Genomic DNA, 12,870 nt, shown 5'->3' with positions numbered 1-12,870 from the left:
CAGGGGTCGCTACGTGCAGAGTTTGGGAGGTAAGTGCAGTCTGCTTTTTCCCCTACAGAGTGCAGAGTTCAGGGCTGCGCTGCATGCAAAGTTCAGGGGTCGCTACGTGCAGCGTTCGGGCATGTGCTGCATACCGAGTGCAGTGTTCAGGGGTCGCTACGTGCAGAGTTCGGGCATGTGCTGTGTACAGAGTGCAGAATTCAGGGGTCGCTACGTGCAGAGTTTGGGCATATGCTATGTGCAGAGTTCAGGGCTGCGCTGCATGCAGAGTACAGGGGTCGCTACATGCAGAGTTTGGGTGCATGCTGCGTACAGAGTGCAGAGTTCAGGGCTGCGCTGCATACAGAGTGCAGAGTTCAGGGGTCGCTACGTGCAGAGTTTGGGTGCGTGCTGTGTACAGAGTGCAGAGTTCAGGGCTGCGCTGCATACAGAGTGAAAAGTTCAGGAGTTGCTATGTGCAGAGTTTGGGTGCGTGCTGTGTACAGAGTGCAGAGTTCAGGGCTGTGCTGCATACAGAGTGCAGAGTTCATGAGTTGCTACGTGCAGAGTTCGGGCATGTGCTGTGTACAGAGTGCAGAATTCAGGGTTGTGCTGCATGCAGAGTGCAGAGTTCAGGGGTCGCTACGTGCAGAGTTTGGGAGGTAAGTGCAGTCTGCTTTTTCCCCTACAGAGTGCAGAGTTCAGGGCTGCGCTGCATGCAAAGTTCAGGGGTCGCTACGTGCAGCGTTCGGGCATGTGCTGCATACCGAGTGCAGTGTTCAGGGGTCGCTACGTGCAGAGTTCGGGCATGTGCTGTGTACAGAGTGCAGAATTCAGGGGTCGCTACGTGCAGAGTTTGGGCATATGCTATGTGCAGAGTTCAGGGCTGCGCTGCATGCAGAGTACAGGGGTCACTACATGCAGAGTTCGGGCATGTGCTGTGTACAAAGTGCAGAATTCAGGGCTGTGCTGCATACAGGGTGCAGATTCAGGGGTCGCTATGTGCAGAGTTCGGGCATGTGCCATGTACAAAGTGCATAGTTCAGGGCTGCGCTGCATACAGAATGCAGAGTTCAGGGATCACTACGTGCAGAGTTCAGGCATGTGCTATGTACAGGGTGCAGAGTTCAGGGGTGCGCAGCATACAGAGTGCAGAGTTCAGGGGTGCGCAGCATACAGAGTGCAGAGTTTAGGGGTGTGCTGCACACAAATTAAAGAGTTCAGCCTTCTTCCTCAGCTGCTTACCTCAGCATCCCCCATCCACATCTCACTTTCACCCTCTTTAGCTATGACCTCTGCATGCAACCCCCCCTTCACTGTCCCCATCCTCTCCACCCCCTCTTCCCCTCCTAAAAAGCTCTGCCATTTTCCAGGTATCTTACTTTTGTTGCTCTATTAAGCTGAAGCACCCAGCTGTCTGTAGTACCTCCCGCACACTGTAGGTGGCTCCACCTCTTACTTGCAGAGAGATCTTCCAGTGGGGTTTTGCATAAGCACTGCACCCCGGGCACCTGCATCTCCCTTGTCCCCATCCTGCCCTCAGTGGGAGCTGCTCAGGAGATCAGATCTCTGGAAGACAAACTGTCACTTGTAAATGCAGATGCTGGACTTCTATCTTTACAAGTGATGAAGTGGTGAGCAAGGAGCATATGCCTAAGCCAGAGGTGGAACCAAGTTCCACCATTACCAGCTGAAAAAAGCCCTGTATATATCCATCTCAGATGGGTACATTGCACCTATATGAATGACACACAGTAAATGCAATTATCTTCGTTTATTCTGAGCTATACAGTGCATCCAGAAAGTATTCACAGCACTTAACTTTTGCCACATTTTGTTGTGTTACAGCCTTATTCCAAAATGGATTAAATTAATTTTTTTCTTCAACATTCTACAAACTATACCCCATAATGGCAACGTGAAAGAAGTTCATTTTGAATTCTTTGCAATTTCTTAAAAATAAAAAATGAAAATAACCCCATGTACATAAGTATTCCCAGCCTTTGCTCAATACTTTGTTGAAGCCCCTTTAGCACCAATTCCAGCCTCGAGTCGTTCGGAGTATGATGCTACAAGCTTGGCACACCTATTTCTGGGCAATTTCTCCCATTTTTCTTTGCAGGACCTCTCAAGCTCCATCAGGTTGGATGGGGAGCATCAGTGCACAGCCAATATCAGATCTCTCCAGAGATGTTCAATTGAGTTCAAGTCTGGGCTCTGGCTGGTCCACTCCAGGGCATTCACAGATTTGGCCCATAGCCACTCCTTTGTTATGTGGGCTGTGTGCTTAGGGTTGTTGTCCTGTTGAAAGATGAACCGTCGCCCCAGTGTAAGGTCCAGAGCTCTCTGGAACAGGTTTTCATCAAGGATGTCTCTGTACATTGCTGCATTCATCTTTCCTTCGATCCAGACTAGTCTCCCAGTTCCTGCCGCTGAAAAACATCCCAAAAGCATGATTCTGCCACCACCATGCTTCACTGTAGAGATGGTATTGGCCAGGTGGTGAGTGGTGCCTTGTTTCCTCCAGACATGACACTTGGCATTCAGGCCAAAGAGTTCAATCTTTGTTTCATCAGACCAGAGAGTTTAGTTTCTCATGGTCTCAGAGTCCCTCAGATGTCTTTTGGCAAACTCCAGGCGAGCTGCCATTTGCCTTTTACTGAGGAGAGGCTTCCGTCTGGCGACTCTACCATACAGGCCTGATTGGTGGAGTGCTGAGAGATGGTTGTTCTTCTGGAAGGTTCGCCTCTCTCCACAGAGAAATGCTGGAACTCTATCAGAATGACCATTGGCTGCTTGGTTACCTCCCTGGCTAAGGCCCTTCTCCCTTGATCGCTCATTTTGGCCAGGTGGCCCTCTCTAGGAATATTCCTGGTGGTTCCAAACTTCTTCCATTTATGGATGATGGAGGCCACTGTGCTCATTGGGACCTTCAATGATGCAGAAATATTTCTGTACCCTTCCCCAGATCCGTGCCTTGATACAATCCTGTCTCGGAGGTCTACAGACAATTCCTTGGACCTCATTGCTTGGTTTGTGCTCTGACATGCACGGTTACCTGTGGGACCTTCTATAGACAGGTTTATGCCTTTCCTACTTATGTCCAATCAACTGAATTTCCCACAGGTGGACTCCAATCAAGTTGTGGAAACATCTCAAGGATGATCAATGGGAACAGGATGCACCAGAGCTCAATTTTGAGTGTCATGGCAAAGGCTGTGAATACTTATATACATGTTTTTGTTTTTTCATTTTTTATTTTTAATAAATTGCAAAGATTTCACAGCAAACTTCTTTCATGTTGTCATTATGGGGTACTGTTTGTAGAATGTTGAGGGAAAAAATGAATTTAATCCGTTGTGGAATAAGGCTGTAACATAACAAAATGTGGCAAAAGTTAAGCGCTGGGAATACTTTCTGGATGCACTGCATGTGGTTCATATCTGCTGATTTGTCTGATTTTTACAGACCGAACTCTTGTCTGTGTGACACAACCTCTCTCTAATGCTCCAGTAAATGTCTGTTGATGGCTAGGAGAGAGGGCTATGCTCGAACCTATGGACACGGCATTTGTTTTTACTTTAGAGTCCTCCACCATTTGGACGAAGATATTTTTCTAACACGGCAGTAAGCTACATAGAACATAGAGTGTATCCCTTTAAGTCCATTAAAAGGAAAAAATGTCACACATGCCTCAAGTTTAACCCCTTCCCGCCGACGTCACACAAATATGCGGCCTCACAGGACTGGGCTTTTTTCTGTGGGGTCGCATATTTGCGTACCTGTCTTTGTGCTGGGAGCGCACCGCTCGGCGCGCTCCCAGCACAGAGACCGCGGTGTCACTGAGAGCACCAGGTCTCGTTCTAACGATCAGGACCCGGGACTCCCAATTCTGGGTCACGTGGTCGCTGTGATAGCCTCTCATTGGCTATCACAGTGATCAGTCACTGTGCAGCCCGGCCCCCTTGTTTTTTCTCTCTCTATGAATTGAGGAGAGAGATACATTGTATTTTTCTAACTCCTGGCATAGAGAGAAAAAAAAATGTTTGTAAAAAAGAAGATAAATAAATAAATATTAAAAAACAAAATAAAAAATATAGAAAAATACCTAGATCAAGGTTTGATCTAGTTCAGTGCCAGGGTTAGTGTTTGGGTCAGGGTCAAAGGTCAAGATTTAAAAAAAATTTGGTATCAGTGACAGTTAGTGTTAATGTCAGTGTGTTTTAGGCAAAAAAACAAAACAAAATGTGCACTATTGTTTCTGGGCTGCAGAAACAACATTTATTTATTTATTTCAGGTACTTATATAGCGTCGTCAATTTATGCAGCGCTTTACATATATATTGTACATTCACATCAGTCCCTAACCCTCAAGGGGCGTACAATCTAAGGTCCCTAACTCACATTCATACATACACATACTAGGGACAATTTAGATAGGATCCAATTCACCTACCAGCATGTCTTTGGAGTGTGGGAGGAAACCCACGCAGGCACAGGGAGAACATGCAAACTCCAGGCAGGTGGTGCTGTGGTCGGGATTTGAACCAATGACCCTAGTACTGCCAGGCGGAAGTGCTAACCATTTAGCTACTGTGCTGCCCGATTAGGCTCCATTCACACTTGTATAACACCTAGTAACTTTGGATAGGTGAGACTTGGATGTGATTTGTTGTCCCTCTGCAAAGTCGGACCCACTGTTTATTTTTATTTCAGGTACTTATATAGCGCCATCAATTTGCTCAGCGCTTTACATATATATTGTACATTCACATCAGTCCCTAACCCTCAAGGGGTGTACAATCTAAGGTCCCTAACTCACATTCATACATACACATACTAGGGCCAATTTTAGACAGGATCCAATTAACCTAAGAGCATGTCTTTTGAGTGTGGGAGGAAACCGGAGTACCCGGAGGAAACCCACGCAGACACAGGGAGAACATGCAAACTCCAGGCAGGTGGTGCCGTGGCTGGGATTTGAACCAACGACCCTAGTACTGGCAGGTGGAAGTGCTAACCATTTAGCCACTGTGCTGCCCATGTGTATAACATACACATATATGGTATCGCTGCAATCGTCAAGAGCTAGAGAATTTATTTTGGGGTTTTCTTTGGTGGTAGGTTATGGTCGTAACAAGAAACACACAGCTAAATAAAAAAAAATGTTTTTTTTTTACTATTTTGGGCCAGTTCTCCTTTGATAATAAAAAAAAATTAGGAGCTATCCATTACCATTTACCACCAAATGAAAGCCCAATTTGTCCTGAAAAAATCAAGGTATAATCCACCTGGATGTGCAAAGTAGTTGTGATGATATGGACGGTTTTACTAACACACGTTGCAGAATTGTGCTTAGGCATTTAGATTTGTTTTGCCCTTAGGCGTGAAGGGGTTAATGTCCAATTTATATATTAAAAAAAAAAAATTGTGAATTAATATGGAAAATGATTGGTCTTGATTTGAAAAAAAAGTTTTACTTGGATCAGTCTGGTCATGTCAGTGGCATACATTTTCATGTGAGCAGTGCAATCAATATGGTTTTCTCGACTGACACAGATGCGTCTCATTGTATTGCTGACTCACTGCACAATGTCAGGCTGTTGGCTTTAGGTTGCTACACATTCCCAAGGTCACCGGCTGACGGTTGTTTATTTTATATTCCTGTTCTCTCTCCAGATGAACTTTACCTCCCACCCATGAGAAAAATTGATGGCATTGTGAATGAACATAAGAAGAAAGTCTTGAAGAAGTTTTCACTGAGTTCATCTGTTCAGGTAGGACGTCAAGCAGCATCTGGTTGCCTGTACATCTCCTTGGAAGACGTGTTACTTGTTGTAACCAGGGGCGGACTGACAACTTATGGGGCCTCCGGGCAATAGGGGATCCTGGGGCCCCTGTGTCCTTGCCCAAACTCAAAAAAGCCTATGAAAAAGGTACCAGGGGCATCTCATGGGGCCCCCTACTGACCCCGGGCCCTCGGGCAGTGCCCGAGTTTCCAAATGGTCAGTCCGCCCCTGGTTGTAACCCAGTAATAAATGCACCAGTCAACAAGAACTCATATCAGCACTGTTGGTATCTAGGAAGACCTTTTAACCACCTTCCGCCCGCCATATAGTACAATGACGGGCGCAAGGTGGTTCTGATAGGACGTCATATGATGTCCTACCATTCTCACCGCGCATGCACGGCTCAGGGAGCGCGCAGCGCAGCGATCGCCGATGCGCTGTGTCCCTAGGACACAGCGGATCACGGATCAGGGAAAGAGCCGAAGATATTGGCTCGGTCAAGTGATCAGCTGTGTCACAAGTGCTATATACTGCTAATGAGAAAAGGTATTTAGCAGTTTATATTTACTAAAATAATTGCACTTCCATGTTCTGTGTACTGTGGGAGACCAGATAGAGAGAATGCAGGGTCCAGGGAGAGCGGATATAGTGAATGCAGGGTCCGGGGAGACCGGATATAGTGAATGCAGGGTCCAGGGAGACCGGATATAGTGAATGCAGAGTCCGGGAAGACCGGATATAGTGAATGCAGGGTCCAGGGAGACCAGATATAGTGAATGCAGGGTCCAGGGAGACCAAATATAGTGAATGCAGGGTCCGGGGAGACCAGATATAGTGAATGCAGGGTCCGAGGAGACCAGATATAGTGAATGCAGGGTCCGGGGAGACCGGATATAGTGAATGCAGGGTCCGGGGAGACCGGATATAGTGAATGCAGGGTCCGGGGAGACCGGATATAGTGAATGCAGGGTCCAGGGAGACTGGATATAGTAAATGCAGAGTCCGGGGAGACCGGATATAGTGAATGCAGGGTCCGGGGAGACCGGATATAGTGAATGCAGGGTCCAGGGAGACCAAATATAGTGAAAGCAGGGTCCAGGGAGACCAGATATAGTGAATGCAGGGTCTGGGGAGACCAGATATAGTGAATGCAGGGTCCTGGGTTTGGTAACACTTTAAGTTGTCACATGGCCATCACCATAGGTATACAGATAATACATAAAAAAAGTCAGCAGTAAAACAAAAGAAAGTATGTATGGGTTACTTACAACCTGAACTATAATGAATAGAGGACTTGGCTGGGGGAGGGGGCCAAAAGGAAAAGATAGAAGGGGGATAATAGCTAAGTAGTCTGAGGGACTTGTGAAGGAGAAGGTCCGAAGGAGAGATGAATGGAGGGGGAGAAAATATGCTGCCTCTCGGGGAGTTCACAGGACAGAGGTAGGTAACACTTGTACAGAACACTTAGATGCTCATGCATGTTTCAGTTGATCTCTTATGACCCTTGAGCTGGGGGCTATAAACAGTTGCCATCCCATTTTGGTATGTATCTGTGGATGTCAATGGTTTTTAAATGGACACTTTTATTGCATTTATTGGAATTGTTTATTGGAAGTGTTCGGAGTTCAACTTTAATGTCTTCATGCTTGGAAACATATTTTCATTCTTGCTTTTTCTTTACCTTTAGGAGGCACTTCACACATTTCCACAGCTAATTACTGAACCAGGGTCTACTGTGAGGATGAAACCTGGAGGGGAGCCTTACAATCGAAAAACACTCAACAAGCTAAAAAAGAATGTAGCCAAACCACAGGTAGGGACAATATGGAAAGCTCTGCGGTGATCACATTTTCAGCCATGCATCCATCCATTTCTAGGCCGGTTTTGCCAATAAAATTCTTTGGGATATCAGACTAAACTAGGTCAATCAAACCTTCCATTCAACAAACCAAAGATGAGGCCCTTCCAGTCCCGTTATAATCCCACTAGCATTGTCAACGTTTGTGCCAGGGTTTCCTACTAGTTGGACATGCCTGGTGCAGCTCACGGAGTGGTCCCCTAGTCACTCTGACTTGAGTGTCTTGATTTGAAGACGTCAGTGCTGGAAATGGCTGTTAAGAGAGGAGATGCCCATTTTCAAGAGAACGTCTAATTTGTAGGAAGTCTGAGATTTGAGACCTCGGTACCAACCAAAAATAGTTTACTTATCTGTTCCTCCACACTGTTCATTGCTCTATGTTCTGTTTTTTCTTCTAGGAATTCAAGGTGGATGCTGAGAAGTCACTTTATTACTCCTTGTACCATTCCTTGCATCACTACAAGTATCACACCTTCCTACGTTGCAAGCAAGAGGTAAGTAGGTGACTCGTCTTTGAATCCAGCTTATATGAGTGTGATACTGTAAAAATGTAATGATTTTATTAACAGACAATTCTTGGGGGGGGGGGGGGGGGGAGTCATATTTTTTTTCTTCTTTTGCCAAATGTCACTAATACTTTATACTTTTTAATGTTTTAACCTCTTGCCGTCCGCCTGCTGTTTTTAAACGGCAGGGCGGTGGCAGTCCAGGGGCGGGTTGCCGTTCATAAACGGCACCCGCCTTTTCTAGCTGTGCGCGCTCCCTGGGAGCGCGCACCACCGCGATCCGTTGCCCGCTGTGTCCTCCGGACACAGTGAAACACCGATCGTCGGACGGGACCTCTGTACGAGGTCCCGATCATGTGATCACTGATTGGCCAATCAGTGATCACATGCAAAGTAGTAAGCAAGATGTCACTTGTGACATCATTGCTTACTACGTGTGAAATCTGTGAATGATCACAGAGGTCACATGGTACAAGGCTATTCACATCAGCCTTGTACCATGTGACAAGCTGTGACCAATCACAGCTCGCTCAGTACTTCTCAATGACTGCAAGAATGCAGCCAGAGAGAAGGAGAAATGATTGCTTTTACATCCTATATGGGTGTAAAAGCAATCAGTGTAAAAAAAAAAAAAAAAAAAAAAAAATCTTCATCACCCCCCACAAGTAGTACAGTGTCACCATGGTGACACTGTACTGCTAGGGTGACAGTATGTAAAAAAAAAAAATAAAAATAAAAAATAATAATATAAAAAAAATAAAATAAAAATGTAAAAAAAAAATGTTTAAAAATTATAATTTTTGGTTATAAACTAATTTGGATTTTTTTTTTTGCTAAAAAAATAACGAAATAAATTTTGGCCAAGATTTATGATGAAATATTATTTATTTGCAAATGTTATTTAAAAAAAACAATTTTTTTCAAAATTTTTGGACTTTTTCATTTACATAGTAAAAAAAATAAAAATCCCAGCGGTGAATAAATACCACCAAAATAAAGCTTTATCTGTCCCAAAAAAATGGTAAAAAATTCATATGGATACAGTATTGCATGACCGCGCAATTGTCATTCAAAGTGTGATAGCGCTGAAAGCTGAAAATTGCCCTGGTCAGGAAGGGGGTAAAAGTGTCCGGTCTGGAAGTGGTTAATATGTGTTATTAAATTTAGCATGTATTACATAAGAATGCCAAATTTTTTTCATTCCAAATTTTTTATTTGGAATGAAATGTACTACACATGTCTAGTATAAGCTATGCTAATAAAAATGCTGAGATATTTCCCTTGTTAAATTAGACCGGTTGTCGAATGCCAACAGCATTTTAGTTGTCTTTTGTTTATTTATTAACATAGTATTCTGTTTAATTTGTATTAGAAACTGTATCATATAATACTCTTTTAAATTGCATATGAATTATTATTGTGTTTGTAATTGCCCAAAAATAAAGGGAAAATATTTTTCCCATATGTGGACTTTAAAGGTCCTACCAAAGACATCAGTTACAAAACATCTACATATTTATTATCATGGTTAAAAATTAGTAGACCAATACTGGTCCACTATTGGTCTATTAATTTTTAACCATGATAACCATGAAGTTTTATTCCTCAGATAGGTACATTATCAATATCAATGATCGTTAACTTGTGATCTGCCCAACTTTTTCTGCTCACCAGCTATCCTTATTGTTTGTGTATTTTATGCTGCAGACAACTTTTCTTCCAATGTGGCCCAGGAAATTCAAAAGGTTCGATACCTCTGTCAGGGAAGGTTCTCCAATTGTTCAAAGATCAATTCATTTTAGCTAGTAAAATTATATTTACTAGCTTTTCTTTTTAAACCAGTGTAAATATTTGTTTTTTGTTTTTTTTTAATTGTAAAAATGTACCTCTAATTGCCAGCTTATATTTATTTTCCATTGAGGGACAGTTGTATATATATATAGATTATGGATTATTCTACAAATTGTATCCAAATGCCTTTTTATAGGTCTTTTTGAGACAAGTTTGACTATACACCATATTGCCAAAAGTATTGGGCCAGCCCCTGCAAATTATTGGATTCAGGTGTTCCAATCCCCTCCATGGCCACAGGAGTATAAAATCATCACCTAGGCATGCAGACCGCTTCTACAGACATTTTTGAAAGAATGAGTGACTCTCAGGAGTTCCGTGAATTCAAGTGTGGTCCCATGATAGGTTGCCACCTGTGCAATACGTCCATCCGTGACATTTCCTGGCTACTAAATATTCCACGCTCAACTGTTAGTGGGATTATAACAAAGTGGAAGCAACTGGGAACAACAGAAATGACAGAGCAGGGTCAGCGCATGCTGAAGCGCACAGTGTGCAGAAGTCACCAACTGTCTGCAGAGTCAATAGCTAAAGACCTCTAAACTTGGTGCAGCCTTCAGATTAGCACAAAAACAGTGCATAGAGAGCTTCATGGAATGGGTTTCCATGTCCAAGCAGCTGCATCCAAGCCTTACATCACCAAGTGCAATGCAATGCGTTGGATGTAGTGGTGTAAAGCACGCCGCCACTTGACTCGAAAGCAGTGGAGACGTGTTCTCTGGAGTGACGAATCACGCTTCTCTGTCTGGCAATCCGATGGACGTGTCTGGGTTTGGCAGTTGCCAAGAGAATGGTACTTGCTTGACTGCATTGTGCCAAGTGTAAAGTTTGGTGGAGGGGGATTATGGTATGGAGTTGTTTTTGAGGCGTTGGGCTTGGCCCCCTAGTTCCAGTGAAGGGAACTCTTAAGGCATCAGCATACCATGACATTTTGGACAATTTCATGCTCCCAACTTTGTGGGAAGAGTTTGGGGATGGCCCCTTCCTGTTCCAACATGACTGCACACCAGTGCACAAAGCAAGGTCCATAAGGCCATGGATGAGCGAGTTTGGGGTGGAGGAACTTGACTGTCCTTCACAGAGTCCTGACCTCAACCCCATAGAACACCTTTGGGATGAATTAGAGCAGAGACTGCGAGCTAGGCCTCCTCCCCCGACATCAGTGCCTGACCTGACAAATCTGCTTCTGGAAGAATGGTCCAACCTTCCCATAGACACCTCCAAACCTTGTGGACGGCCTTCCCAGAAGAGTTGAAGCTATTATAGCTGCAAAGGGCGGGGCCAACTCAATATTGAACCCTACGGACTAAGACTGGGATGCCATTAAAGTTCATGTGTGCGGAAAGGCAGGCCGACCAATACTTTTGGCAATATAGTGTATATAAACCCTGTGTAATAATGCATGTCTTATGTTTCGATTTTACGTTGTATGAGAATCTTGACTGTCAACAATAAGTATTTTCATAAATCACAGACATCCATGAGGGAAAGTTCATCTAATAACCATTGTCTTCCCCTTATACAGACCAACGCAATAGAAGAGCAGAATGATGATTTGGGGCAAGAAGAGGTTGTTCAGCAGTGCATGAGGAACCAGCCTTGGCTCGAAAAACTCTTCGACTCCTTCATTGACCTACTCACGCAAGCACAGAATAAGTGCGCGTGACTGAACACATGACTGCTATAAAAGTTGACAAACGGAAACCTGTTAAGGGGGAATCAAATCACAAAATAAATAAAAAAAAAAAAGTGACTCCAGTAACGAGAGAGAGACATGCCATGTGGAAGAGGCAATGTGTTCTGTCCCGGACTTAACTTTTGTTGCAAAGGCAACGAGCTATTAAGGGGAATGGATGAAGTAAGTTCTGCAGGCCTCAACTTGACTTTAGGCCTCAGGCTTCTGAACAGTGACACCTATTTGAATTGAGGTGGTTCTCTCTTTCTCTAGACTTCTGTCTTCTTCCTTTTGTTCTTTGTCCTTCTTTAGCTGGAGGAGAATTTGCTAACTGTGCATCGTTTTAATTTTTTTTTTCTTTTTTTTTTTTTTTCATCATTTGCTCCTTGTGCCGTCCCCATCATACTGTACAGAGGATTTCTGGCTCTGTCTTCTGTTCAGATCTGCTTCCAGTGACTGACATATTCTGACAGGAGCAAGCAGCCCCAACATTCTGTCCCTTGTTATTTATTGGGAAGCATGCGTGTATGTGTTGTGCGTGTGAAAGAGCCAGATTCCCTGTTGTTTGGGGGTGGCGGGCATTTAGATTTTGGATTAACAAATCTTTTTCAGCTGTAAAGGTAACTCACCACCAAAAAAAATAAAAAAATAAAATAAAAAATTTGCCACAAAGAGATGCTCACTGTTCACTGCCAATTTTAGTTTGGTCATGCACCAAAAAAGTATGTAACCTCACTTCACAACCCTATAGGTTTGCTTTTTTTTTTTTTTTTAAAATATATAAATATTTTAACATGGCTGCTAGCATCATTTAATTTTATTATAAAATAAAATTTTTGTCATCCCACATTTTTTTTTTTTTTTTAAATTTTGGACAGAGTTATGAGTAAGTAAGGATGTCTGTGAGGAAAACATATGTTTTGCTTGACCTAAATAATGTAATATGTTGACCACAGCCATTGGCAGTGCACGCCGCCAGCCTAGAATTTGCAAAGTTCTGCATTTCAGGAATTATGAACAGGGTAGTAAAAAGAAATATCTTCTACAGCTATTCTCTCCAAAGATGTTCATTAAATTGGAAAAAAAAAAAAAATCGACAAAATGGTACCATATCTGTGTTTTGTTGTATTGGACATATTCATTTTATCTAGGGTGAAGAGCAAAAGCTTTGTAGCCTCTTGCCAACAGAGTAATAAAGCTTTGTTAATCCAA

At 43.5% G+C, this 12,870-nt stretch overlaps 1 protein-coding gene across 1 annotated transcript in view; it reads left to right on the top strand.

The window, feature by feature from the left end:
* The window catches only part of PRR12 (proline rich 12), a 179,517-nt gene extending 166,647 nt beyond the window's left edge, over positions 1 to 12,870 (top strand). Inside the window, exons 11-14 of the mRNA XM_089655172.1 lie at positions 5,659 to 5,756; positions 7,456 to 7,581; positions 8,025 to 8,120; positions 11,509 to 12,870. Coding sequence (XP_089511298.1) covers positions 5,659 to 5,756; positions 7,456 to 7,581; positions 8,025 to 8,120; positions 11,509 to 11,649 — 461 coding nt within the window. The 3' untranslated portion in view covers positions 11,650 to 12,870. The remainder of the gene's footprint in view (positions 1 to 5,658; positions 5,757 to 7,455; positions 7,582 to 8,024; positions 8,121 to 11,508) is intronic.

This window comes from Staurois parvus, unplaced genomic scaffold (genome assembly GCF_062004578.1).
Source record: "Staurois parvus isolate SC_StPar_1 unplaced genomic scaffold, SC_StPar_1.0 ptg000827l, whole genome shotgun sequence".
Lineage (NCBI taxonomy): Eukaryota > Metazoa > Chordata > Amphibia > Anura > Ranidae > Staurois > Staurois parvus.
The sequence above is the reverse complement of the archived record's forward strand: the minus strand, read 5'-3'. Positions and strand labels throughout refer to the sequence as shown.